Source organism: Lagenorhynchus albirostris, chromosome X (genome assembly GCF_949774975.1).
Source record: "Lagenorhynchus albirostris chromosome X, mLagAlb1.1, whole genome shotgun sequence".
Classification (NCBI taxonomy): Eukaryota; Metazoa; Chordata; class Mammalia; order Artiodactyla; family Delphinidae; genus Lagenorhynchus; species Lagenorhynchus albirostris.
In genome coordinates, this window is record NC_083116.1 from 35,453,429 (window position 1) to 35,478,208 (window position 24,780).

Consider the following 24,780-nt stretch of genomic DNA (forward strand, 5'->3'; position numbering starts at 1 on the left):
CACGCTCATTCTAATCTCTCGGGATTAATAGTGCTTGTCAGGAAACGTGGAGCAGGCTACGTGTGCTCAGGAAGTCACCCTGGGCAGCCCAAGCAACACCCAAGGTTGAGAACCACAGCGGGTTTGGAAGTGGGGGAGGGGTGGGCAGAGAGATGGAAAAGCAGGAAAGCAAAATGGAGCAGGAGGTAGAGGGAAAAAAAAGCTGTAAGAAGCAGAGGGAGCAGGAAAATACAGGACAAGGACTGGGGCCAAAGTACCATGGGGAGAGAAGGTGGTGAGTGGAGTGAAGAGGAAGAGAAATGAAGATAAAGGCTCAACAAATCAGGAAGGTCAAGGGGACCCGATCCTAGGATCCATTCTGCTACTACCCCATTTCTCCGGTCCTTCTCACATAAAACTTCTCAAAACATCATCTATATTTGGTATGTTGACCTCCTCACCTCCCATTTTCTCTTCAACCCACACCTAGTTTCTAGTTCCAAGATACCGTTTACCGTAATACGTTTGTTCCTATCCCATTTCAGAATATTGGAGCAGGAAGGGGCTAAGTCCCTGATTCTCTGGAGCTTTTCCAAATTACCATATTAGGATCAAAATCCAGCTGGACTGTGATATGATCTGTGAAACATACATTACTGCTCACATACATTGGTTTCAACTTCTGTTTTATATGCAGTTCATCAGCTGAACAGCTCTGTACACCGTAACATGCTATTCTTCCCAATATACCACAGAGTGTGGATCATGGGTCCCTGCGACAGCTTTATCACTCTTTTGCTCTTCCCTGGCTTCTCCCCAAGATTCCTGTCAGAGTGGGCTTGCCCAGTCCCACATGCAGCATGCTTTGCACCATGATCAAGTGTCTTTCTTGGTAGGGAAGGGGGGATTTTTCCACTCTATGGAATACAGACTTAGTCACGAGATGATGACAGAGATGTATCCAAGCAGCTTTCTGAAGGTCACAACTCTGGAAGCGCTCCTACAGACGACGCGTACTCAAACCCTGGCCTATCTACAGCCTAAGAATACAGAATCAGAGTAAGAGACCCAGGAGTTTCCCCTTTTATTTAACTAAATGTCATGTGGAAGCTCGATACAGAAAACAAGTTAAAGAGGAACTATTCTGGTGGACTCGAGAGCCACATGACCTCCCCCCTGGGCCCCAAGGATCTCCATGGAATTCTAGGAGTCCATGGAATTCGTGGAGTCCATTGGTAACCAATAATCTTGTCGAATTCCACTTGTTTGAAATGATAAGGAAATGGAGGCCCAGCAAGAAGTAATCTATACAAGGTCAGGGGGCTCCTGACTGGCAGACCTGGGAATAGAATTCACTCTTTGACTCACATGATGCATACCGTTGGCTGAGACACTAGATAGTTCCTTGTCTGGTCCCGTCACATTCACTGGCCACACAGAGATGAAAAGTGCTGATGGATTTTGCCATCTAAGTAGTGGGGCAATGCTTTAAAAAAGAAGGAAGGGGACTTCCCTGGTGGCGCAGTGGTTAAGAATCCGCCTGTCAATGCAGAGGACATGGGTTCAAGTCCTGGTCCAGGAAGATGCCACATGCCATGGAGCAACTAAGCCCGTGTGCCACAACTACTGAGCCTGTGCTCTAGAGCCCGCGAGCCACAACTACTGAGCCCGTGTGCTGCAACTACTGAAGCTCACACGCCTAGAGCCCGTGCTCTGCAACAAGAGAAGCCACCGCAGTGAGAAGCCCGCACACCGCAATGAAGAGTAGCCTGTGGCACATGTCATTTTAAATATATTGTAAAGACTCAGTTTTAATAAAAAGTTTAATATGAAGAAAAAAGAGTAGCCCCCGCTTGCTGCAACTAGAGAAAGCTTGCACTCAGCAATGAAGACCCGACACAGCCAAAAACTAAATAATGAAAGAAATCTATAAAAAAAGAAAAAACAAAAAAGAAGGAAGGAGGAAGGAGGAAAGCAAAGAAAAGAAAAGAAAAAGAAAGGAAGGAAGGAAGAAAGAGGGAGGAAGAGAGGTTGAGAGGGACGAAGGAAGGAAGGGAGGAAGGGAGGTGGGGAAGGAGGGAGAGAGGAAGAAAGTTACAGCAAAAAGGTCAGCCTGTTTTTGGTGATACTGTTAGAATGTTGGCTCTTGCAGCTACAGAGCTAAGACTGCCTTAATCAAGTTAACTTTCTCTGCCGAGAGGCTTATACAGGACACCTCAGAGTATCCTTTTATCAGAATGCAAAGGGTCTTCTAAAGTGATGTTGCAACCAGGTTGGAAAAGGTATATTTCAAAATGATGACAAAGGTCAGAAATTATCTTAATTATCGAGCTAACCCTAATTTTCTTGGTGAAGTCATTTTTCACTGGCAAAAACACAGATTTAAAAAGCCATAGGATAAACTTGTGAGTGGGCATTTGAGGGGCCAAATGTCCATCATCACACTCTGTGATCTGTCCATTTAGAATGAACTTTGATTTCAACGGACTTAACTACTTAGTCATAGGTCTGGTACCTATTAGGGCAATGGGCATATGCATCCTTGGCTTATTCCCAAGCCGTGCTTTAAGGACACTGAGGAGTGATAAGATAATAAACAGTAGGATAAGGGAATATCAGTCATGGCCAACAGCAGGTCCGTGGTCACCACATTTGTCATCTTTCTTTGCCTCCTCTTTGCCTGGTCAGAGTCTCAGATTTTCGTTTGCTGTGGAATCAATTTCTCCTTTGGCTGTCTTCTGGGTCATAACTCACCAGTTTGAACTGTCTGCTTCTGAAGTACAATCTAAATGAGACTTGCAGCTTTCCTATGGCTAGGTCCCATTTTCCTATGCTAAATTCCTGACAACCAATGATTCTTAAGAGCTGTCTATCTTTTGACAGGCAATATTTTTTTCCGATTAAAAAGAAACCCTGTTACTATTCTATAATTATTTTAGTTGCAGTTATCCCAACTCACCCCTCCTTTCAGGCATAGGTTTGCCCTCAAAGTAGAAGTGTCAACAAACCATCAATAAACCTTGCTGCTCCATAGTGGCTTACGGAAAAAGAAGGGAATGCTCCCAGCTCTTCCTGAAATACATTCAAAACAATATTGACTGAGTGCTAGCAAAGTATGCTTGCTTCTCTGGCGCTCAGGAAGTTTATGTCTGACTTTAATTCCAAATGAGCACCCGCCATCAAACCCAGACATTCCGATCCACAACACAGGTTCCAGCACTTTGGCCCTTAGCTGCTGCTTTTTAGTTGCTAGAGATTCTCTTCTTCTGCTTAACTCTCTTCTCTAGACATACAAGCTAACCAGAATTTCCCAGGTTCTATAATAAAAAAGAAGAAACTAACGTGTGTAGTGCTTCAAGTGCGGGGATAGGGGGAGTAGGGAGCCTCTTAACGTAGACAACAGGTCTGAATTTACACTTCTGCCCTCCCTTCTCTCTGGCCATACAGTTTAGGCACTCCTGATCATGAGTAGCCAGACTGAAGGCTTTCTTATCACCAATATGTGTTATGTACACAACAGCTAGCACATTGTCATGATGGACTCTGTTTGCAGGAGAAGCGAAATTGAATAAGAAAATGGGCATATTATAGAGGTATATACTGAACTAATGTCATTTCTTTTTTGACAGCGTTGCTGGAATGGTAAATCAAAGAATGCCAGGGTGTGTCAGGATTTCAACAAAGTGACCCATGATACTTTTTTTAGATGGAAAGGAGAAATGTAGGCAGAATGATAGCATGCTCTTTTCTGGTTGAGCAAGCATGCTCAAAGCGGGCTGATGAAGAACTGTTTTTCAATATAGACAGGGTTCTACAAAGGGCTTGCCACAGAGCTTTGTATCTGCTCTAGGCCTCGGTGTGGGAACTTGACGTCATTTGTTCTTGAAGCTCCACAGATGATTCCAACATGTAACCAAGGAGGAGGACCGCTAGTACAGGATAGGCGGTTCACATACTATCCTAAATACTATTTTAAGCCTTCAGATAATCTCTTCCTGATACCGATAACTGTCTTCCAAAGATCCCGTGTTTGATACGGTTTCACAGATGCTTAAAGCAAGGGTAGAAAAAGAACACTTAAAGTTCATCTCAACTAGGATAAAGGTCTGGAAAATTACACAGAAAAAGGGCTTCATCCACAGGGTCCAGGAGGGACCTCAACTGGATGTCACTGAGACGTTTCACAAACACCAGAATCCCTCAAAAGCCATTGACAAGAACAGCCCCATTATGTGGAATGCGAAGTTAATAAAGAGACACTCTCTCAGTGCTGAGGAATAAAAACAACAACAAACCAAAGATTTGTTTTATGGAAATGATTGTGCCTCCTTATTTAGAATCAGGTCATTATAATCACAGGTTTATAAAAAGATAACTTCAAAGTAACACAAAAGTTGGGGAGATGAGCAGTGTACCAACGTTTGATTTGCATATCCACAGGGAAAGTTCGATTTTAACTCCAGTCACTTTGGCAAACAAAAAGAACAAGGCACTTTATTATTGGAGGCGTCACTAAAAATGTCCGTGGGTCACAGAACGAGGCATCCAAGGCCAATTACGTTGAGTGCAAAGACTTCAGGCAGTGAGGAACTTGTCTCTTCTCTGTCTCTGGAAGGGTATCAACCTCATAACATCGGCACAGTTAATAACTCTCTGACCTTTAAAAGGCATTTTATGAGCAAATTAGGTCAATTAGTACAGAGCAATTTGCATCAAAAAAAATCCCAACCGCTTTATAACTGGGGGGAGGGGGGAGTCGCTAATTCCTTGCATCAGTGGTATGTTAACAGGCAATATTTCAAGAGGGTTTGCTCAGTTCCAATGGACGCAACAAAGACACAAAAAAAGCCACAGTGAAATGCAAACAGCCTTCGAATGTACAGCCCCAGATTTTACCTTTAACCTCTGCTGCTCAGTGTTACCTGTTCATGGTCATTTATACTAAACTGTGGAGGACTCTCCACTGCTCGAAGGGATGTGAGCATAGTCAGTGTGGAAGGGAAGTTCTTGGGGGAAGTGGGGAATCCGATCTCCCTTCATGAATGGGTAAAAAGTATTCGAAGGATCTCTTTTCTCACTTTTCCATTGATATATAAATCCCCTCCCCCATTCTCCTTACAATGAGCTGCACACTGTGCTAGGTGTTTACATGCATTATTTCATTTAATTTTCACACTAACTCTGCAGGAGAGATATTGTCCCCATTTTACACACAGGAAACAGGCTTATAAAGGTTTTGAATGACTTGCTGAAGGTCACAGAGATGGCAGGTTGTGGAGCCGAGACCCACCCAGTTTTGCCTGACTCTGTGGGCCAAATGCTTTTCATACCAACATGCTAGCCTTCACTCTACCACTCTGTCTCCCTTCCACTTCCTTCCTTTTTTTCCTCCTCAAAGCCCAAAGAGGTGGATGAGTGGTGGTCTTGGAAGGATCTTAAAGAAAGAAGGGCTAAGCCAGTTCTCTTTTATACCTCTCCCAAAGTTCTGCGATTTTCAATTTCCCCACACATGGCCTGGTCACCAGGATCCAAGAAAACACAGGCTTCCAACAGGGTCATGGTATATCTTTTTCTGTCCAATCTCTCCAGGGTTTCAGTGACTACATTTTTCAAATTCCAAATCAGGGCATATAGCCGGGAACACTGGCTTTTATTTAAGAGAACGTGAGGACAACATATCTAAAATCAAAACTTAAAAGGTCCTTGTGGCGCCTGGCAGACAGATAGAGGGCCGGCACCATACGGACTTGGTGACTGAGTCATTGGAGGTGGATCACACATGGAGAGGAAATCTTTGTCAGTGGAATTCAACCGGGTGGTCTTTCTGACGAATCTTTGTGTTACAGCCTTAATGTAGGCTTCCTGAACCTGGTGGCTTGTTAATCTACAAGTACTTATTTAGATACAAGGCTGTGGATCCTAAGAGACAAGCTGTTAATTATTAGCTCTAATCCTAGGCTAGAAGATGCCCATAAAGATTAAAACTTGTTTCCTTTTTTCTAACGATCAACAGCCTAGCTGAAGAGCGATCAACTGTAATTGGGGAACGAAGAAGGTAATAAATGCATTACTGAGACCACTTGCTTTACAGAGCCATTGATTTAATCCTTAAATTTTGCAGGTTGTAAATTACTCATTAGAAGGCAGAAAGCAAAATAGCCATAATCCGTTTAGTGCCTCCAAACTCCAAAGACTTAGAGGAGGAAATCCATGGAAACAAGAGACCTGATGTGTTCTTTCACTGCTACTTCTTAATGGGCAAAGGTGGTTAAACAATAAGGACAAGCCCATGTAATTACCCTGATGCGCTGGTCCATAGGTCAGGGGTGGGCTTGATTCAATTCACGGAGGGCTGACCCACAAATGGTGGGAAAATGCCCCTTCTTTTTCCACTCAGCCGCATCGTACCTCCAGATTGTTTCATGAGACCAGAGCAATAGCCCATAGCATTCATTAGGGCATTCACTCCTATCTGTTATTTTCTAATCAGTGCCGGGACTAGGACAAGAGGCCAAGTACCAGAGAGAAATTAGAAGGGGGCGAAGAGGAGGCTGTCCCCCTCTCCATACATGGGGAATGCAGCTCCCAATTACAAAATGTTCAACTGCAAAATAACTAGATAATTAGTCTGTAGGTTTCTTTACATGTACAGAAAGCCACATATATTTCGCTTGAATATGGACCTTATAAGCTTAACGTGTAAATACTTAACCATTTACTAATGGTTTTTGTATATACTAAGGGTAAAATTCAATTTTAGACGCTTAGTGGTAATGAAGCGAAGAGTATGCAGGATGCCTTCGGCACTGGCAGTCTGCACGGGTTTTGAGATCAGAATTTGAATCAGTGCATATTTCCTTTTCTCAATAGTGTGATGCCCTTCATATATTGGGTATATAACATAGCTTCTGGCTCACCTTCAGGCTTTATTCAACAAAACAGCTACTGGCTCCCTTCTGTACTGAGCAACCTCTGATTCTGCAGTAGCAAACTGCGTTACCCAACACAAACGATTTCTATTCATTTTCTACTTGACAGTCTAATAAAGTTTGTGATGTCACCAGGCTGTGTCTATCTTGTGTTCCATTCACTACCCACCACGCTGCTGTTGCTCAATAAATCATTACTGATAATGAAACAAAATCTAATTTTAAACATTATAGCTGTTCTGGAAATGTGTTTATTTACTTTGTTAAAGTAATTATAAAGTAAGTGTTTCCTAGATAGATCATTTAACCATGGCGTGTGATAAAAATACTGTTTTCTTCCCACATCTTGCTTTAAAAGAAAAAAAAGCTACATTTTTTTAACAGCAGAAAGCTATACTAAAGAATTTTAAAGACCCCTGGCATTAGAAATAGCGATATCGAAGCATTTGAAATAACTGTTGAGACATCTTAAGAGAAACAGGAAATAACTCCTAGTAATTTTGAAAATTATAACTTGAAGCTTCTAGGTCACTTGTCCCATGAAAGACCCCATTCTGGCCACTTTTAGTGGAGACAAGAAATGACATTTGGCTTTTTCCCTTTCCTGGGGATGAAGTACTTGAGTTTTCTTTCGACTTACCCTGAGTGGATTTTCATTAAGGTAAGGGGGTTCACCTTCTACCATTTCAATCGCCATAATCCCCAGAGACCAGATATCAACTTTTGGACCATAAGCTTTTCGAGTCACCACCTCAGGTGCCATCCAATAGGGAGTTCCCACCATAGTGCTTCGTTTACTCTGCTCAGGGGTGATCTGGGCACAGAACCCAAAATCAGCTGCAGAGAAGAAAAGTCAGTTAAAATCAGCTCAAATTATTTTTCTTTTACAAGAGGTCACTTTCAGATATGGCCATACTTTCCTTTAGTTAGACTTTGAGCTGCTACAACTGCCTGGCTCATATCCTTCTGTTACCTGACCTCTCAGCTGGTCCAGATTTCAAACGGGTCTGAAATAACCGACTGATGTGATGTCATTTTTACTAGACCTCAATCTGGTTCCCTCCCCACACTGTTCCCTCTAACTTACGGAATCTTTTCGTTTTCTAATTAGGTATTTGTCATCCAGCAGATGGAAGCCATTAGAAATTCTGAACTATCGAACCCCCTAAATCTGGTCACGATCTACAGGAACATAACATTAGAAAAATTCTTTACCTCAAACTGGGCTCTAAATGCCTTCAAACCCATCACTTTTAATAGCCCTTTTCTTCTCAAGATAGACAGTAAAAGAGTAGAAATCCCCTGACACTCTCTCAAATGCCGTCTGAACCATAATACCTACTCAATTTAACAGAGCCATCCATCCCAAGGAGAATATTGTCACTCTTTATGTCTCTGTGGATCACTTGGTTTGAGTGCAAGAAATCCAAAGCTTGGAGGCACTATTGAATCAGGAAAAAAAAGTTCTAATTATATCACAAAAATTTGTTTAGATGTGCTTCATTTCTAGATAAATTTTGGGCAAGGGCATAATTTTATGTTGTTGGGTGAAATAAATTACTAAAGGTTTTCAATGCCATTTTGAAATCATGTTACCATTTACATCAGTGATGCAACTTAGCGTTATACATGTGAAAGCTCCCGAATCAGACTTGGACATGAAGAGTGATGGTGTGATAAGTAGCACTAAATCATTAATACAGCCACATGATCCAATGACTATAATCATACTTTGACTTACTTATCTGGAGGATGTGGATTCAGCTCGGTCGTTTACAGATACAGTAAGCATCTGCATCTGTGGTGTGATTTCATGTAGTAGGTCTGGAGTGGAACCCTGGAATCTGCATTTAAAACAAGTGCCCCAAGCTATTTCTGATGGACCGACCGTCAGGTTTGGGAACCACTTCTAGGCTCTGAAGTAACTATAGGTACTTGTTTGGAAATGGCTTTGCATTGTAATACTAAAAGACGGAAACCACAGGCTAAAGGTGGAAGAATCCCCTGAATATTTTAAGTTTGATTAATCGCATGAATAGGAAATATATGTGTTTGTTGGATATGTGTGCATACTGGGAAGGAGGAAATTTAAGTGAACAATTTAAAATAAAAAAACAACAAAAGACCAGCTGGAAGTATTTGGTTTTGTTTTACTATCATTGATTTTCAAGTTTCAGTGGGTCAGAGTTCCTCCCTGTGTCTATAGAAAACCTCAACGAATGGGGTAGAGGGTAACACCCAAGATGAGACTCCAATGAGGAGTGTTTTTTTTTTAATATTGAAAAAATGAATATAATAAAATATCCTTCGTTTAGCTTGAAAATAGGGATATGCCACTGTGATTGGAAAAGAGGCAGACGCTCAGACTCACTGGAGGGCTCCACGGGAGGTGAAGATTGTACTGTGAAAGCAACTACTTTCTGGACTGAGGGAGGACCTTGTTTAAACTGCCTTCTAGAAAAGGATTGGATTATAATGTGGTCTATATTATACATGGATTACATTGCACGTGCAAGGCAAAATAACTGTCATGTAAAAATTCCCCCCAGTCAGAAAGAAGTTCCATGCCAACGTTACTGTTTTCCATATTCACCAAGACTCCAGCATGCAGGCTTAGATATGGTACCTCGCGAATGGCATAATAGAACTCAAAAAGATCCACAGCAAAGCAACTAAAATAAACAAAGGGGCTGGGGAGGGAGGGTTAGGATTTAAATTGGAGTTAAGCTCTTCAATTGTTTTTTAGTACAAAAGATGTACTATTGCTACTTTGATGTTACAAACATTCTGAATAATCAAGGATAAAAAACTGTCAATCTTGGTGTTCTCATCAACCAGAGAAATGTTCTATTTTCTTACCTCTCTGCAGACGGCTGCTATCTGTCCTTCATCCATACAGGTCTCTGTGACCACATCAGTCAAAGAGCCACCAGCCAAGTATTCCATGACTACCCATAGTTCATCACCCACTAAGTAGCTACAACGAGAGAAGAAAAAGACGTTGACTCAGGCCTAAGGAAGTGGAGACCCTTCTATATTTCCATTAAGAAGGGAACGTGCAGTTAGTCTCTGCTTTCGGGCACATTACATAACAAGAGGAAAATATCAATAACGCGTATGAGACACTTCCTTAACATTAGAAGAGAATATGCATGGAAATCAAAGGATCATCAGATAAAAGTGCACCATGGAAGGAAGGAAAAGAGCAAGGAGGCCTCTGGTGACTGACTACTGTCAATCCTTCCATTGTAAAAAGCTAGTTTCAATGAACAGGATCAGTGAATAGCCCTTTTGGATAACTCAAGCCACAGTGTTGATTTCTTGGACTGAACTGACCCATGGCATACAGTTTTACAGGATAATTTATTCAGATCTCAGCATTATTTTTGATTCTACTCAATTAATTACAGAAATCTTTTCAGGTAGTGGCTGAATCAAAGAGAATCAAAGAGACTCATGTTGGCAATGGATTTACTGGGCTGAGGTCTCTGTTCTGATAGAAGTCAGTTATGACATGCCCGTTATCTTTAAGTAGTTATTGAGGGACACAGCCCAAGTGATCAAATATGGAGAGGCAGGTCACCAGAGCAATGTGGGCAAATTCAAACCCCTGGGATCATCTGAAGGCACTTTAGCAGTACGATCAGGTCTCTCTCTTCCCCTGCTCAGCAAGAGAGAGAAATTACAGTGAATGGAATGACCCCGACAATTCTACCCTGCCCCCAGCTTAACATCAGTATGAAGCAAGCCTTTCTATTCAGTGGTGCTCAAACTGCAGTGCCCGTAAGATTCACCTGGGAAGTTTGTTCAAAAGGAAATTTCTCATTAAAATTCTCATTTCATAAAAATGAAATATCTCATTAGTGTTGGAGAACAGCCTAGAAATCTGCATTTTTTAGAAATGCGGTTTTTACAAAATTACAAAAGTAGAGTGAAGTCACTCTGCTGCAGATGGTCCCTAAATGACACTTTATGAAACCCTGATTTCGACTATAAAACCTGACCCTCCTTCGTTTTGCCCCCCTTTTGCCTCCTTCTGTACCACTCACTGGTCTACTTGGCACAAAACACAGAACGCAAGATCTTAAACTCACTGAGGTTGTAGACCTGGTCTTGTTTCCTTTGTATCCCCTCAGAGTACACAGCACAGTGGTGCTAAACAAACACTTATTGAAACTGAATGAGACAGATGTTAAACCACAACTGAAGAGTTAGTGCTGTCTTTAAATGCCTATTAATAACCCACTGCTAATACCGCTGATGAAAGAGACATTAATTACCCGGTCTAGGAAAAAGGTTTGAGATTAAAGTCTCAATTCCCTAGACCTCACTGTCAATTCATCACAAAACACCCATGAAAGCAGGGCCATTGTAGTCTGCCTCCTTTACTTAGATAGCCAGAGACTGCACTGACTCCAAACAAACACTTGATGAAACGTTTCAAACACCACAGCTCTCTCCTATATGCAATAGCCTACTTCCTGGCAATAGGGGGTCGCAATTCTCAAAAGGAAATTACACGAACTGCTCATGTTTAGAAGCAAGACCATAAAATGTGTCTTCAAATGTTTAATGCGTGGACACAGATAACTGGGTGCAAGTTTAGCAATAGATCTGATACTCAATATTCTGTAGCATTCGAGAACTATTTGTAGAATGGATGCTAAATGAATAGATCCTAAATAAAAATAATTGGCCAAGGAAATGATATCCCATAAAGAAAACAAGTACATGATGAGAGAAAACACTTACCTATCTAAATAATTAACAATATTGGGGTTCTTATTTTCCCTCATGACCAGAATTTCATTAATAATTAATTCCTTTTTGGGTTGCTGTTGAAGGTTCATCTGCTTTATGGCCACCTGAATAATGATTAAAATGCAAGAATGAATTACCATCATCTGACTAAACACGAACATCCATATTTTTTGGAAACAGTGTCAGGCATACAGATTCTTTATTTTACTAAGCTCTTCCTCGATGCCACAAACCCACGCTCCTTTTCTTTGGTCAATCATGAATTCGTCATTCACTTCAGATACTCTGGACGCCAGTGAAGTAAACATATGTCAACTCAGTGCTACCCGTTTTTTCAGGCACAGATGCCGTCGAAGAGGAATTCTGATCAATATGAATAAAGGAAAGTAGAAGTCAGAATTGAATGTTAACACTTACCTCTTGTCCTGTGGCGATGTCTAGCGCTGTATAAACAGTACCTGATGCCCTGTGAAGGTGAAAATGATCAAATGAATAGCAATCAAAGTGTTATCAATATATTTGATTTGGAATTACATGTAATCATTTCCAGGAGAGGGAAATCAGAAAACTCAAGATGAAGGATGAAGTACAAAAGGAACAGCCACTTTGTATAGTAATTGCTCCCCAAACTATCATGATGTATCTCTTTTGGTGGGCCAGGAGCTCCAATCAGATTTCCTGTGTGCCACGGAACTAGGCAGTCATAAATTGAGCAAAATGGCCTTGTTCCTTTCAGGAAACTCCTGGAATATTTTGAACACTCCTTGGACGTTGCACAACCAACCCTGCAGTCCTTGATTAAATACCTTAGGAAAGATTATATCATCTTTTGCTTAGGCAACTGTAAATTAATCTTTGTTTTTAACATATGGACAGAGTGGCTTTTTTCATATATTTCTAATTCTTAAGAATATCTTTGTCTAACAAATGAATCACTCCCAGTACAGGTACTTACTGCACTTACCTGCACTGTAGCTATACAAAGCAATAACAATGTGGCTTTATTGTTGAGCCATTTTGTTCTTTTTGTTAAATTTCGCAACAGCTTCTATGCTTAGGTTTCACTCCAGCCCACTATTGTCTTAAAATCTATCATTCCTTAAGTCTTAGTAGTACTCATGCTTCTATTCTAACTTCAATTACGGGGTTCCCTTGCTTTGAAAATAGAAATTGTCTAGTAAAGCTGAATTCACAGTAACTTCCTGTGAAACACACATGCATTCTGAACCACCTCCCTACCCCATCCCCATGAAAAAGGAAAAGCCTAGTCAATTGCATTGAAACATTTGTGGTGAATAAAGGAATTAGGATAGAGATCAGTTCTATGATTCAGCAGGCATTGTAATGCTGCTACAGTTAAGATCTAAACTTTCTGGTAATTGCTGTTTCTCCTTTGCTTTTTATTTATCTCCCTTGCTGTTTTGTTTTCTGAGTCCAGGAGGTCTTTCCTTATGTCACCCATTTCCTTGTTATTCTTCTCCCTTCTCCCTGGATTGGCCAAACTACTTCTCACAGGCCTAGGAAGTTTACATTACCTGCTCCTAGGGAATAAAATGGGTGGCGTAGTAGAAAGAATATTTGACGGCTAACGGAGATCTGAGTTCTAATGTTTGCCCTAATATCAACAAGCTATATGATCTTGAGGTAGTCACTTCCCCTTTCTGGGTTTCAGTCCCCTCACTTGGAATATAGTGATCACAGTAACAGTAAATGTGTGTTGAGCGTGTTGTGCGTGTCAGGTACTACACTAAGAACTTAATCTTCTTTTTTTTTTTTTTCCATACGCGGGCCTCTCACTGCTGTGGCCTCTCCCGCTCTGGACGCGCAGGCTCAGCGGCCATGGCCCACAGGCCCAGCCACTCCGCGGCATGTGGGATCTTCCCGGACCGGGGCACGAACCCGTGTCCCCTGCATCGGCAGGCGGACTCTCAACCACTGTGCCACCAGGGAAGCCCCAGAACTTAATCTTATGCAATCCTTACCATGTTTCTGTAAGGCAAGTGCTTTTACCCCCATGTTACACATGAGGAACCTGAGGCTCAAAGAGGTTAAGTAATCTGCCCAAGGTTATATAGTTTAAAATCCAAGTCCATCTGACTCTCTGACCTATAAAATACAGGAAAGGGGCTACTTCATTTGTAAGGTTCTTTTATTCCACGGTCTAGAATCTAAGAACTCTACTGTCCTCCTCACTCGGTATGGGTATTTAAATATCTATTGGAACGAGAGTGAAAAATCACACTTAATTAACAGATGCTACCTAAATTTGGTAATTTCAGACATTCCTTAGGATTGAGGCTTATATTAAACAAATCAGTCTCAATTTTATGTTTGAGATTCTGGGTTCAGAGCACATATTTGGTGCTCAAGAAGTATTTGTTCAATGAACAAACTAATGAAAGTCTTTGCAAGCAAACATGTAATTGAAATAAAACCGTTCCTTTCTGCGAAGGAAACATTTCTTCTACTTAAATCTACAGATAAGCTATCAGACATTCCTGATTTCAGAGGCCAGTTTGTGATTTGTCCTTCTGAATTCAGAATTGCCTGGGTTCAAAGGAATAGATCACCTCAACCTGGTGTGTATTTCAGCTGCATAAGCCCTGAGCAACTACTTAAATCTATTTGCAGAATGATTCAAAAATGCCTTTACTTGGTTTATTCCTATATCTGTAGCCAACTTGCACAATTCCTTCAGAGGCAAAAAAATGGATGGCATCTGCAAAATGAGCACCTATCTCATTGGGCTACAGAGAATCGAAGGGCACAATCTATATAAGCATTTAGCCTTGTGCCCAGATCAGAGCTGATACTTAATAGGGTAACTGCTATTTAAAATTTTTTTTAATTTTATGTTGAAGTACAGTTGACTTACAATGTTCTGTGAGTTTCAGGCGTACAGCAAAGTGATTCAGTTATACATATACATGTATCTATTCTTTTTCAGATTCTTTTCCCATATAGGTTATTCCAGGATATTGAGTAGAGTTCCCTGTGCTCTACAGTAGGTCCTTGTTGATTATCTATTTTATATACAGTAGTGTGTATATGTCAATCCCAAACTCCTAAAGGTGGGGGGGGAGATGGCAATATTATCATTTGTTGCTGCCACTGCTGTTATTGGTTTCACAGTAAAGGATGACATTTACTGAGTCGTTAGTTGGCCCTTCCCAATCTCCCAGCCAAAATATCCTTGCTAGTGTCTGCCCCTATTTTCAAAAAGGACAAAGGCCAAAGCTGACCTATTTGAACACTTTTTGGAGCTCCTCCGCCCTTTTCCCCCCCGTTAGAAAAGTGGTTTTGCCTTTTTCTTTAAGTATGGAATGTCTTTATCAAATGAAGCCGCACGCAGACACCCTCAATATAAAATGGGAGCTGTTCAAGTTAAAGCTAGGGAGGGAAGCTCTAAATTCCTGCCCAAGTGGCCTTCCCCTTATTCAAGCCCTCTGCCCCCCACCCCCAAGTCCATTTCCACTGGCCTAGGAGCTAAAATTGCGATTGACTTAGAGTACAAGGGGGATTAGTCTTTAGCATCTCCAGAGCTTTACCTTTCAAATCCTTGGTTTTTTACTCCCCACCTCCCTCAGCATTTCATTGTCTTAAAATTGTTAGAGTACTAACCCTGGAATCCCAATAGCCAGGGTTTTATGGCATTCTGTGGTATAGAATTGCCACAAATCCCCACTCCACAGGAGTTTAAAGACCCTGAAACTCTAGAACGTAGGTTATTGACTCAAAAACGAGCTTTTCTCCTCACTTCCCCTTCCTCCACCTTATTGCATATATGCCCTTGTTGGGTGGGAACCATTTCCCCCTTCCCCCCAACTCTTGTTCCCAGTCTTATAATGGTGATATCCTCCCCTAGCCCACTTCGTACCGCCTATCCCCACACCAAACATGTTGTTAGGCATTTGGAATTCACTGCTCTGACCAATAAGTTATTGATTGGCCCAACTTCCAGCCTACGTAGAATCCTCAACACAAATGCACAAACTCAGGTACGAATCCACAGAGTAGAACTTAGTGTCAGCACTCCTAGCACTTCTTTGCACCCCAGTTCTGATGCCTGTCCATATTTCAGCAATTTAAGATTCAACTGGTATAAATGTGAATCTCTCTCATTCTCTTATTCACCTACTAAAGCACGTTTTGGCCGCTGAGGGCTTAAGGAAGTAGGCTTCATCCCCATCTACTCAAACCTCCCTGGGTTCAAATCCTCCACCCAATTCCTAGTTGTGTGATCCTGGGTAAATAATTTAACCTCTCTGTGGCTCAGGATTAAAGGAGGATTAAATGTGTACAGTGTTTAAAACCAGTTCTGGCATATAGTAATTGCCTAACAAATAATAACAATAATAATACTTATCATTATTATTAGGTTAATTGCTACCTAATATATTCATTAAGTTCCCAAATTGCAATCTGTGGGTCACTATAAATCTTTTTAAGTATCTGGCGGTTTCCAAGATATCTTGGTGTTTCAAATTCATAACAGAAATTTGATATTTACCTGAGATGAAGCTAATTAAAATATCACATATATTTCCTTTTAGCTAGAATTATATCAACTTGTGATTACAATACATATCTCATGCTGGTCAAATTCTTTAAGTAGCAGTTATATGTTTTTTGTTTTTGTTTTTTTGCTTAATAAAGTATGGGAAGTAAACTATAATAAAATATAGTTTAATAGTTATTATTATTCACAATATGGAGTTCACAAAGACAAATAATTGAAGGAATCCTTAGTGGGGAAGTTGGGAAGTACTCTCCTTATAATAGGTGATGCACAGTAGTGTGTACTCCCAAAGAAACAGTCTTTGAGCCAACAAGATGCCACAGTAATTCCCAAAAGACAAGTTTTGCTACAGCTGGGGTATGTTGAAGTACCTCAATGGGTATCTTTATAAAATCTGTCAGTCACTTTAATAGAAAAAAGTCAGTATCATGCAGCACTTTAGGCAGTAAGGATGGCAGAAATCAAACAAAGATGGCAGTTAAAACGAATTCTCTGGTGTATTGGGGATGGTGGGCTAAAATGGTCAAGACTGTCAATTTGATTTTTATGCCATTTAATTACATTGATCCCTTTTATCCTTCACCGCGGGCTGCTCATTGCGGTGGCTTCTCTCATTGCGGAGCACGGGCTCTAGGCGCTCGGGCTTCAGCAGTTGTGGCACGTGGGCTCAGTAGTTGTGGTGCACGGGCCTAGTTGCTCTGCGGCATGTGGGATCTTCCTGGACCAGGGCTCGAACCCGTGTCCCCTGCACTGGCAGGTGGATGCTTAACCACTGCGCCACCAGGGAAGTCCTTCATTGTAGTTATGCTGAAGCCAAATTACTATAGGGAGAACATTTGTTTATGATGGGGATTTTGTTTATTCCAAACCTCAGTCCTTCAGATGGTATAAAGAAATCATGCCTTATCAGGACTCAAGGGAATATAGAGATCATCCAGTTTAATCTCCTCACTACAGATGGAAAACCTGAAGCACAGAGAGCTGGGGGGTACGCCCAAGAGGACACAGCTAGTAAGTAACAAAAACCTCCTAACTTTTTTTTTTTCTCTTTTTTTTTTTTCTTTTGCAGTACGCGGGCCTCTCACTGCCGCGGCCTCTCCCATTGCGGAGCACAGGCTCCGGACGCGCAGGCCCAGCGGCCATGGCCCACGGGCCCAACCGCTCCGCGGCACGTGGGATCCTCCCAGACCAGGGCGCGAACCCATGTCCCCTGCATCGGCAGGCGGACCCCCAACCACTGCGCCACCAGGGAAGCCCAAAAACCTCCTTTGAGCAAGAGATCTTTTGGTGAACCTAGGAATTCAAGTATTCAATTCAATTCAACCGTAGTCAGTGAACTATGATTCAAGAATGTTAAACCAACAGATTGCTCAACGTTGGGCCTCATCAGCAATTACAGTGTGATGCATACTGCTGGCATCACATTACATGCTTTATCAACAGTTTCTCCCTGACCTGGCCAAGCACTTACTATTCAAATGGAAACACTGGCATCTAGCCGAAAGGGTCCAGAAAGAAACAAAACAATTCACTATTTCTCCCTTTTCCTCCCAAGACAAGTCAGTTTAATTATCAGTAATCTTCATCAGGTTTTGATGTTTCCTGCTCAGAGCCAATGTCAAGCCATGATCATGAGTAGTTGCCAAAGCAGCAACATGGTAGGACTTATAATTTAGATAAATCACTCTGATTTCAGCATAGAAATATTGCTAGATTAGAGGAGGGGAAGAAGGGCAGGCCAGTGGGGCTAGGAAGAAGCTCATGGTCTGGGAGAAAAAGGAAAGGGCAACAGGACTAGAGGGCTCAACGGGGTCCGAGGAGAGCCTCATGGGAATAAGAGTGAGAGGGCCAGAAGGATAGGGCATTATTCAAGTTTAAGGTTCCTAAGTATAAATCTGGTGCTAATGAGATCACAGTCAGGGATTTAATCCACATTTAGGTTGGTTATTTTTTACATCTACTTTGACTTCTACTGCTGCTGCTGCTAGAAAAGGTTGTATCATTTATTGAGCCTCACTTTCTGCCTTCTCTATGTAAATACCATGAGCTCACTTAATGCTCACCCTATACAACCCTGTGAGGTCAATTCTATTATCTTCCTTTTACAGATGGGGAAAGTGGAACTGGGAAATGGTAAGTAGCTTGCCCAAGGTTACACAGTTAGAGTCAGCAGCTGAGCTCAAAAATCCATTGGTTTAATGTGAAATAGATAGCTAGTGGGAAGCAGCTGCATAGCACAGGGAGATCAGCTCCGTGCTTTGTGACCACCTAGAGGGGTGGGATAGGGAGGGTGGGAGGGAGACGCAAGAGGGAGGGGAAATGGGAATATATGTATACATATAGCTGATTCACTTTGTTATACAGCAGAAACTAACACACCAGTGTAAAGCAATTATACTCCAATAAAGATGTTAAAAAAATATACTAGTACAATTAGAAAATACAGGAGAACTTTTAAGTAATAAAATTAATAAATTAAAAAAAACCCAATATACTGTAAAAAAAAAAAAAGCATTGGTTCGACTCCACAGCCCATGCTCTTTTTATTTTCGTCTGCAGCTTTCATTTTTTTATTTATTTTTGTATTTAAAAATTTTTTTTAATTAAAAAAGTTTTTTAAACATCTTTATTGGAGTATAATTGCTTTACAATGGTGTGTTAGTTTCTGCTTTATAACAAAGTGAATCAGTTATACATATACATATGTTCCCATATCTCTTCCCTCTTGCGTCTCCCTCCCTCCCACCCTCCCTATCCCACCCCTCTAGGTGGTCACAAAGCACCGAGCTGATCTCCCTGTGCCATGCGGCTGCTTCCCACTAGCTATCTACCTTACGTTTGGTAGTGTATATATGTCCATGCCTCTCTCTCGCTTTGTCACAGCTCACCCTTCCCCCTCCCCATATCCTGAAGTCCATTCTCTAGTAGGTCTGTGTCTTTATTCCCATCTTGCCCCTAGGTTCTTCATGACCATTTTTTTCCCCTTAGATTCTATATAAATGTGTTAGCATATGGTATTTGTTTTTCTCTTTCTGACTTACTTCACTCTGTGTGACAGACTCTAGGTCCATCCACCTCACCACAAATAACTCAATTTCGTTTCTTTTTATGGCTGAGTAATATTCCATTGTATATATGTGCCACATCTTCTTTATCCACTCATCTGTCGATGGACACTTAGGTTGCTTCCATGTCCTGGCTATTGTAAATAGAGCTGCAATGAACATTTTGGTACATGACTCTTTTTGAATTATGGTTTTCTCAGGGTATATGCCCAGTAGTGGGATTGCTGGGTCATATGGTAGTTCTATTTGTAGTTTTTTAAGGAACCTCCATACTGTTCTCCATAGTGGCTGTATCAATTTACATTCCCACCAGCAGTGCAAGAGTGTTCCCTTTTCTCCACACCCTCTCCAGCATTTATTGTTTCTAGATTTTTTGATGGTGGCCATTCTGACCGGTGTGAGATGATATCTCATTGTAGTTTTGATTTGCATTTCTCTAATGATTAATGACGTTGAGCATTCTTTCATGTGTTTGTTGGCAACCTGTATATCTTCTTTGGAGAAATGTCTATTTAGGTCTTCTGCCCATTTTTGGATTGGGTTGTTTGTTTTTTTGTTATTGAGCTGCATGAGCTGCTTATAAATTTTGGAGATTAATCCTTTGTCAGTTGCTTCATTTGCAAATATTTTCTCCCATTCTGCGGGCTGTCTTTTGGTCTTGTTTATGGTTTCCTTTGCTGTGCAAAAGCTCTGAAGTTTCATTAGGTCCCATTTGTTTATTTTTGTTTTTATTTCCATTACTCTAGGAGGTGGGTCAAAAAGGATCTTGCTGTGATTTATGTCATAGAGTGTTCTGCCTATGTTTTCCTCTAAGAGTTTGATAGTTTCTGGCCTTACATTTAGGTCTTTAATCCATTTTGAGCTTATTTTTGTGTACGGTGTTAGGGAGTATTCTAATCTCATACTTTTACATGTAGCTGTCCAGTTTTCCCAGCACCACTTATTGAAGAGGCTATCTTTTCTCCACTGTATATTTTTGAGCCCATGCTCTTAACCACCATTTCATGTTCTGTTATAGATCTTTAGCATTTTTACAGCAATGCTAAGTGCTAAGTGCAACTGTGGTACTTCCCAAAGCCCACGTTTGTATGTACTATGCTAAGCCGCCTCCCTAAAATATTTCTCTTGCCTCTAATTTTCTATTCGCTTAGTCCATGTGCCCCCTTGTGAACCATTTAGTTTGTCCCTGAGCACGGTAAGTCTGATTCTTTTGGCATAACCATACAAGATGGTTCTTCCGTTTTCTGAATCAATTAAGATTGGTCACGTGGCCAAGAGTGAAGTGGACCCAGAATTAGTGCTTAGGACTGGACTTTATCTTCTGCCGAGTATTTAAGATACAATTACTCCTTGTAGGCCCCTATGTAGAAACTGTCTCACTGTATTAATTCACTTGAAATAAAAATATACAGATATATTTTTCAATGCTACCATACATTTACTTGTTTTGTTGAGACATATGTCCTTTAGGGCTCCGGAATGGTGAGGAACAGCGTTAGTACTATTTGCAATAACTCTGCCAGAAAGGGAAAGATTCAGAGTGTTTTCTATAATTTGCCACTCAATTAAAAACTATCGGGCTTCCCTGGTGGCGCAGTGGTTGACGGTCCGCCTGCCGATGCAGGGCACGTGGGTGCGTACCCCGGTCCGGGAAGATCCCACATGCCGCAGAGCGGCTGGGCCCGTGAGCCATGGCCGCTGAGCCTGCGCGTCCGGAGCCTGTGCTCCGCAACGGGAGAGGCCACAACAGTGAGAGGTCCGTGTAACGCAAAAAACAAAACAAAACAAAAAACCTATCACTAAATTAAAAACAATAAAATTGCACAAAAAATCATGTTATCTAAGTCCCTTTCTAAGTACGCAGAATGTAGCCAGGGCCAGGGGGTACAGTTTTTAATTACTAGGATTATAAATAGTAACGGAATTTTTTGTTCTTTAGCTAGGGCATGACCTTTCCCAGAGTGTTCATGATCATCTAATTTTAAATAGAGCTGTAACACATTATGGGTGTGGTGTCAGGGAGCTCAGTGGATTATAGTCCAGTGATAATGAGGCCACATCTACAGGCCTTAATCCCTGGAAAGGCCAGCTAACTCTCAACTACTCACTCCAACATTAAGTCTAAGCAGCTGTTTCCCAGTGTGTGCCACTGGTTTCAAGAGGGCCTAGACAGGAAAGGGGGGCGGGGGGCTTAATACAAGCTCATTACTATGGCTGGAAAAAACAACTTGAAGTGCAAACTCTGCTAATGGTGGTTGACTGAGTGGCATCATCTTTCTTTACAAGGGACAGCACACAACACAGGGCATTTAAGAGCATTAAGTAGAACAAAGAGCATCTTCCATTGCTCCATAAACATTGTTCTTCACAAATGCTAATGTATTTCCAATCCCCTTCATCACAAAGCCTATTATGAAGCTCAGACTACATCTATTTAGTGCCTCATAGCTGTGTTCTACCTTGTACGGCCCAAAATAGATCTGATGAGGAAGCAAATACTTTTGGGGTGGGTGGTCTCACCCAAAGAATCACTTCTATAAGCACTCTAGACACCACTTCTGCTCTTGCCCACAGTTTCTTGAGCAAAGAAAAACAAGTCAGAGCACTTTATTCTCAGCACTTATCCCTGAGTTCTATGCTGTACACTACGTTGTCAGATTTGCAAAACAAGCTGTTATTCATCAAGTCCTTTAAGAAACAAGTTTCAAAAATATTCATCTTCCATATGGGAACGTCATGTTAGAGTTAAGAAAAAGAGGGCTCCTCACTGAGTAGCAGAGATAAGTCTGAAAAATACCTAACATGATATATTTACTTTCTCAAGCGCTAAAACTAAAATTAATTTAGAGGGATGGGGATTGAGGGCTTCCAAAAAATGTTTGTTTGCCATTACTGATGAGTTGGTCATATCATCATTCTACATAATGATACGATTGGCAAAGACCCAGATGTTAGATAAAAATTCCTTTGGTCGGATACATATCTTTATGCATAGGAGGAAAATGATTTCAAGAAATGCTCCCACTGTCAGCTGCTGACAAATTTAGCTGCTTGGCTGATCTAATCTATACGAAGAGATACTACATGCAACAAAAGATACTTCGGCGTAATACAAACATGGGCTATATTGACGAATGGAGTCTTCAGGATAGCCTTTTGCTTCGACACATAATTTCTTGTTAGAATTCCTTTCTTAAACACCTTCCCCTTTGAAGATCGGTGTGGGGACAGTTTTTATTATAGTACTAAAATCCCACATATTTGAACACGGTTGTGTTGGCGAGAGTGTGGACAAACAGGCACCCTCAAACACTGCTGGTGGGAGTGTTAAATGGAAAAACCTCTATGGAGGGCAACTCGGAAATGAAAAATGCACATATCCTTTAATGTAACAATTCCACTTTTAGGAATTTATCCTAATGATAAATTCGCATATGTATGAAACGGCTTGTCAGGATCTTCACTGAAGCCTTGTTTATAGCTGCAAAATACTGGAAACAAACTAAATGTCTACCGATGGGGGCCTAATTAAATAAAGTATGGTACATCCAAACAACAAAACACTGTGCCTCTGTTAAAAAGAATGAGGTATGAACATGGAACCATCTCTGAGACATAGGCACATAATAGAAAAGGAGATATATAACGTTTTAACATTTGTGTTAAAAATACATGCATCGTGCACGTGCGCGTGCGCGCGTGCACACACACACACACAAGGAGAAATGTACCACGTATACCCAAATACAAGGTAAGGGGCTCTCCCCCAATTTTTTCCTCAGGAGAAAAAGGGAATTGCCTTGTATTCAAATCCTTATAAAATCGCTCATGTAATGTAGTAATTCTCCATATCCATTTATTTTTATCCATAAAGTACAGTTTAGGAGAGATACATTAGGTTGAAATAGTCTCAATCAATGCTAGTTTGGGACTCTCATAAAGAGTATCTGTCAGAATTGGAAAGAAATGATGTAAATAAATTATTTCTAAAGGTATGATCTCATAACTGCAGGTGTTAGATATCATAAACAAGCTTTTTAAAGGTCACTTTCAAATTAATGCACTGAAAAGGGCTCCCAGTAGCCAAAGATGGGACAGTTTGACCATCAAAAACAATAATAAATGAGATTAATTGAAACAAATTGAAAACATAAAAACCCATGAGTTTATAAAGATATTTTTTTAAATAAAAGAGAATGCCTTCTTCTCCCACTTAAAAAAAATCAAAACACCTTTCATTGGACACTTTTGGAAGTAGCGTGGGTACCAACATCTTACACTGAAAACGGGCAATTTAAAAATTAAGCATTTATCTTGATTTCCCTGTATGAACTATATTTCAGGGTAATCAAAGACTCCCTAAAATACAAAAGTATTTTAACTGATAAGTGTAGAAGGAATGACAGAATTAGAAAATTGCCATTCTGTTAACCCCTCATGAAATAATTGATCTGGGCAATAATCATCAATAGATGAAATCATTAGATGAAAGGCTGATGACAACTTTGCAGGGGAGGGGACAATCACCCACTGAATCTTCTGATCAATCTACTCATCACTAAAATATGGGACAATTAGACACTGTACCTCCTGATACAATATAATATGAAACATATAGCACCACCACCTATGAAGAAACCTTGCCAAAAATTGAACCTCAGCCTAATTAAGCTTCTAGATCTAACTGCCACTTATAGGAAATACAGGAAATATGGGAGCAAGATAAATGGCATCAAATGAAACTAATAGACAAATCCAGAAAGTGTATATTCTACAAGATGCTGATGAGTTTCTTCAGTAAGTCAGTGGTAGTGGTAAAAGAAGGCAGATGCTTTAGAGTACAGAGACTTAAGAGACACAACCAAATGTGATATGTGAATCTTTTTTGGATGCTGATTTGAACAAAGCAACTATACAAACTGCATTTTTTAGACAACTGGACAACTCTGATTATCGACTGGGTGTTAGAGGTTAAATTTTTATATATATGCGTTATATTTTATTTATTTATTTATTTATTTTTACATCTTTATTGGAGTATAATTGCTTTACAATGGTGTGTTAGTTTCTGCTTTATAACAAAGTGAATCAGTTATACATATACATATGTTCCCATATCTCTTCCCTCTTGCGTTATAACGGCATCGTGATTATATTAAAAACATTGATAAATGTTGAATTTGGGTCATAAGAATATGGGAGGTCCTATACTATTTTCTGTACTCTTGTGTAAGTCTGAACATTTGTAACAGAAACTTTAAAAAGTGATATAGTAGAAAGTTACGTTGTGAAGATTTAAATATACACCTACAGGACAGATTTGGAAAACAGTCATCTGAATGTTGTACAAATGGGTAATTGTAACTAGGAATAAAATATCCAGGCACAGAATCATACGTAGGTTAAAAAATATTTTATCTCAAAGATCTTAGAGGGAAGTCAGATGATGTACTTAGCTAACTGCTGGGGGACTCAAAAAGGGGCTCTGGGATTACAAAAACAATACAGATGCAGAGGCAGATTTTGA

The 24,780-nt window shown here is 40.7% G+C and overlaps 1 protein-coding gene across 1 annotated transcript in view; it reads right to left on the reverse strand.

The window, feature by feature from the left end:
- PAK3 (p21 (RAC1) activated kinase 3) overlaps positions 1-24,780 on the reverse strand; it is a 110,491-nt gene that overhangs the window by 12,937 nt on the left and 72,774 nt on the right. Inside the window, exons 11-15 of the mRNA XM_060138073.1 lie at positions 12,087-12,135; positions 11,661-11,773; positions 9,768-9,885; positions 8,251-8,350; positions 7,549-7,745 (exon numbers count right to left, since the gene is read on the reverse strand). Coding sequence (XP_059994056.1) covers positions 7,549-7,745; positions 8,251-8,350; positions 9,768-9,885; positions 11,661-11,773; positions 12,087-12,135 — 577 coding nt within the window. The remainder of the gene's footprint in view (positions 1-7,548; positions 7,746-8,250; positions 8,351-9,767; positions 9,886-11,660; positions 11,774-12,086; positions 12,136-24,780) is intronic.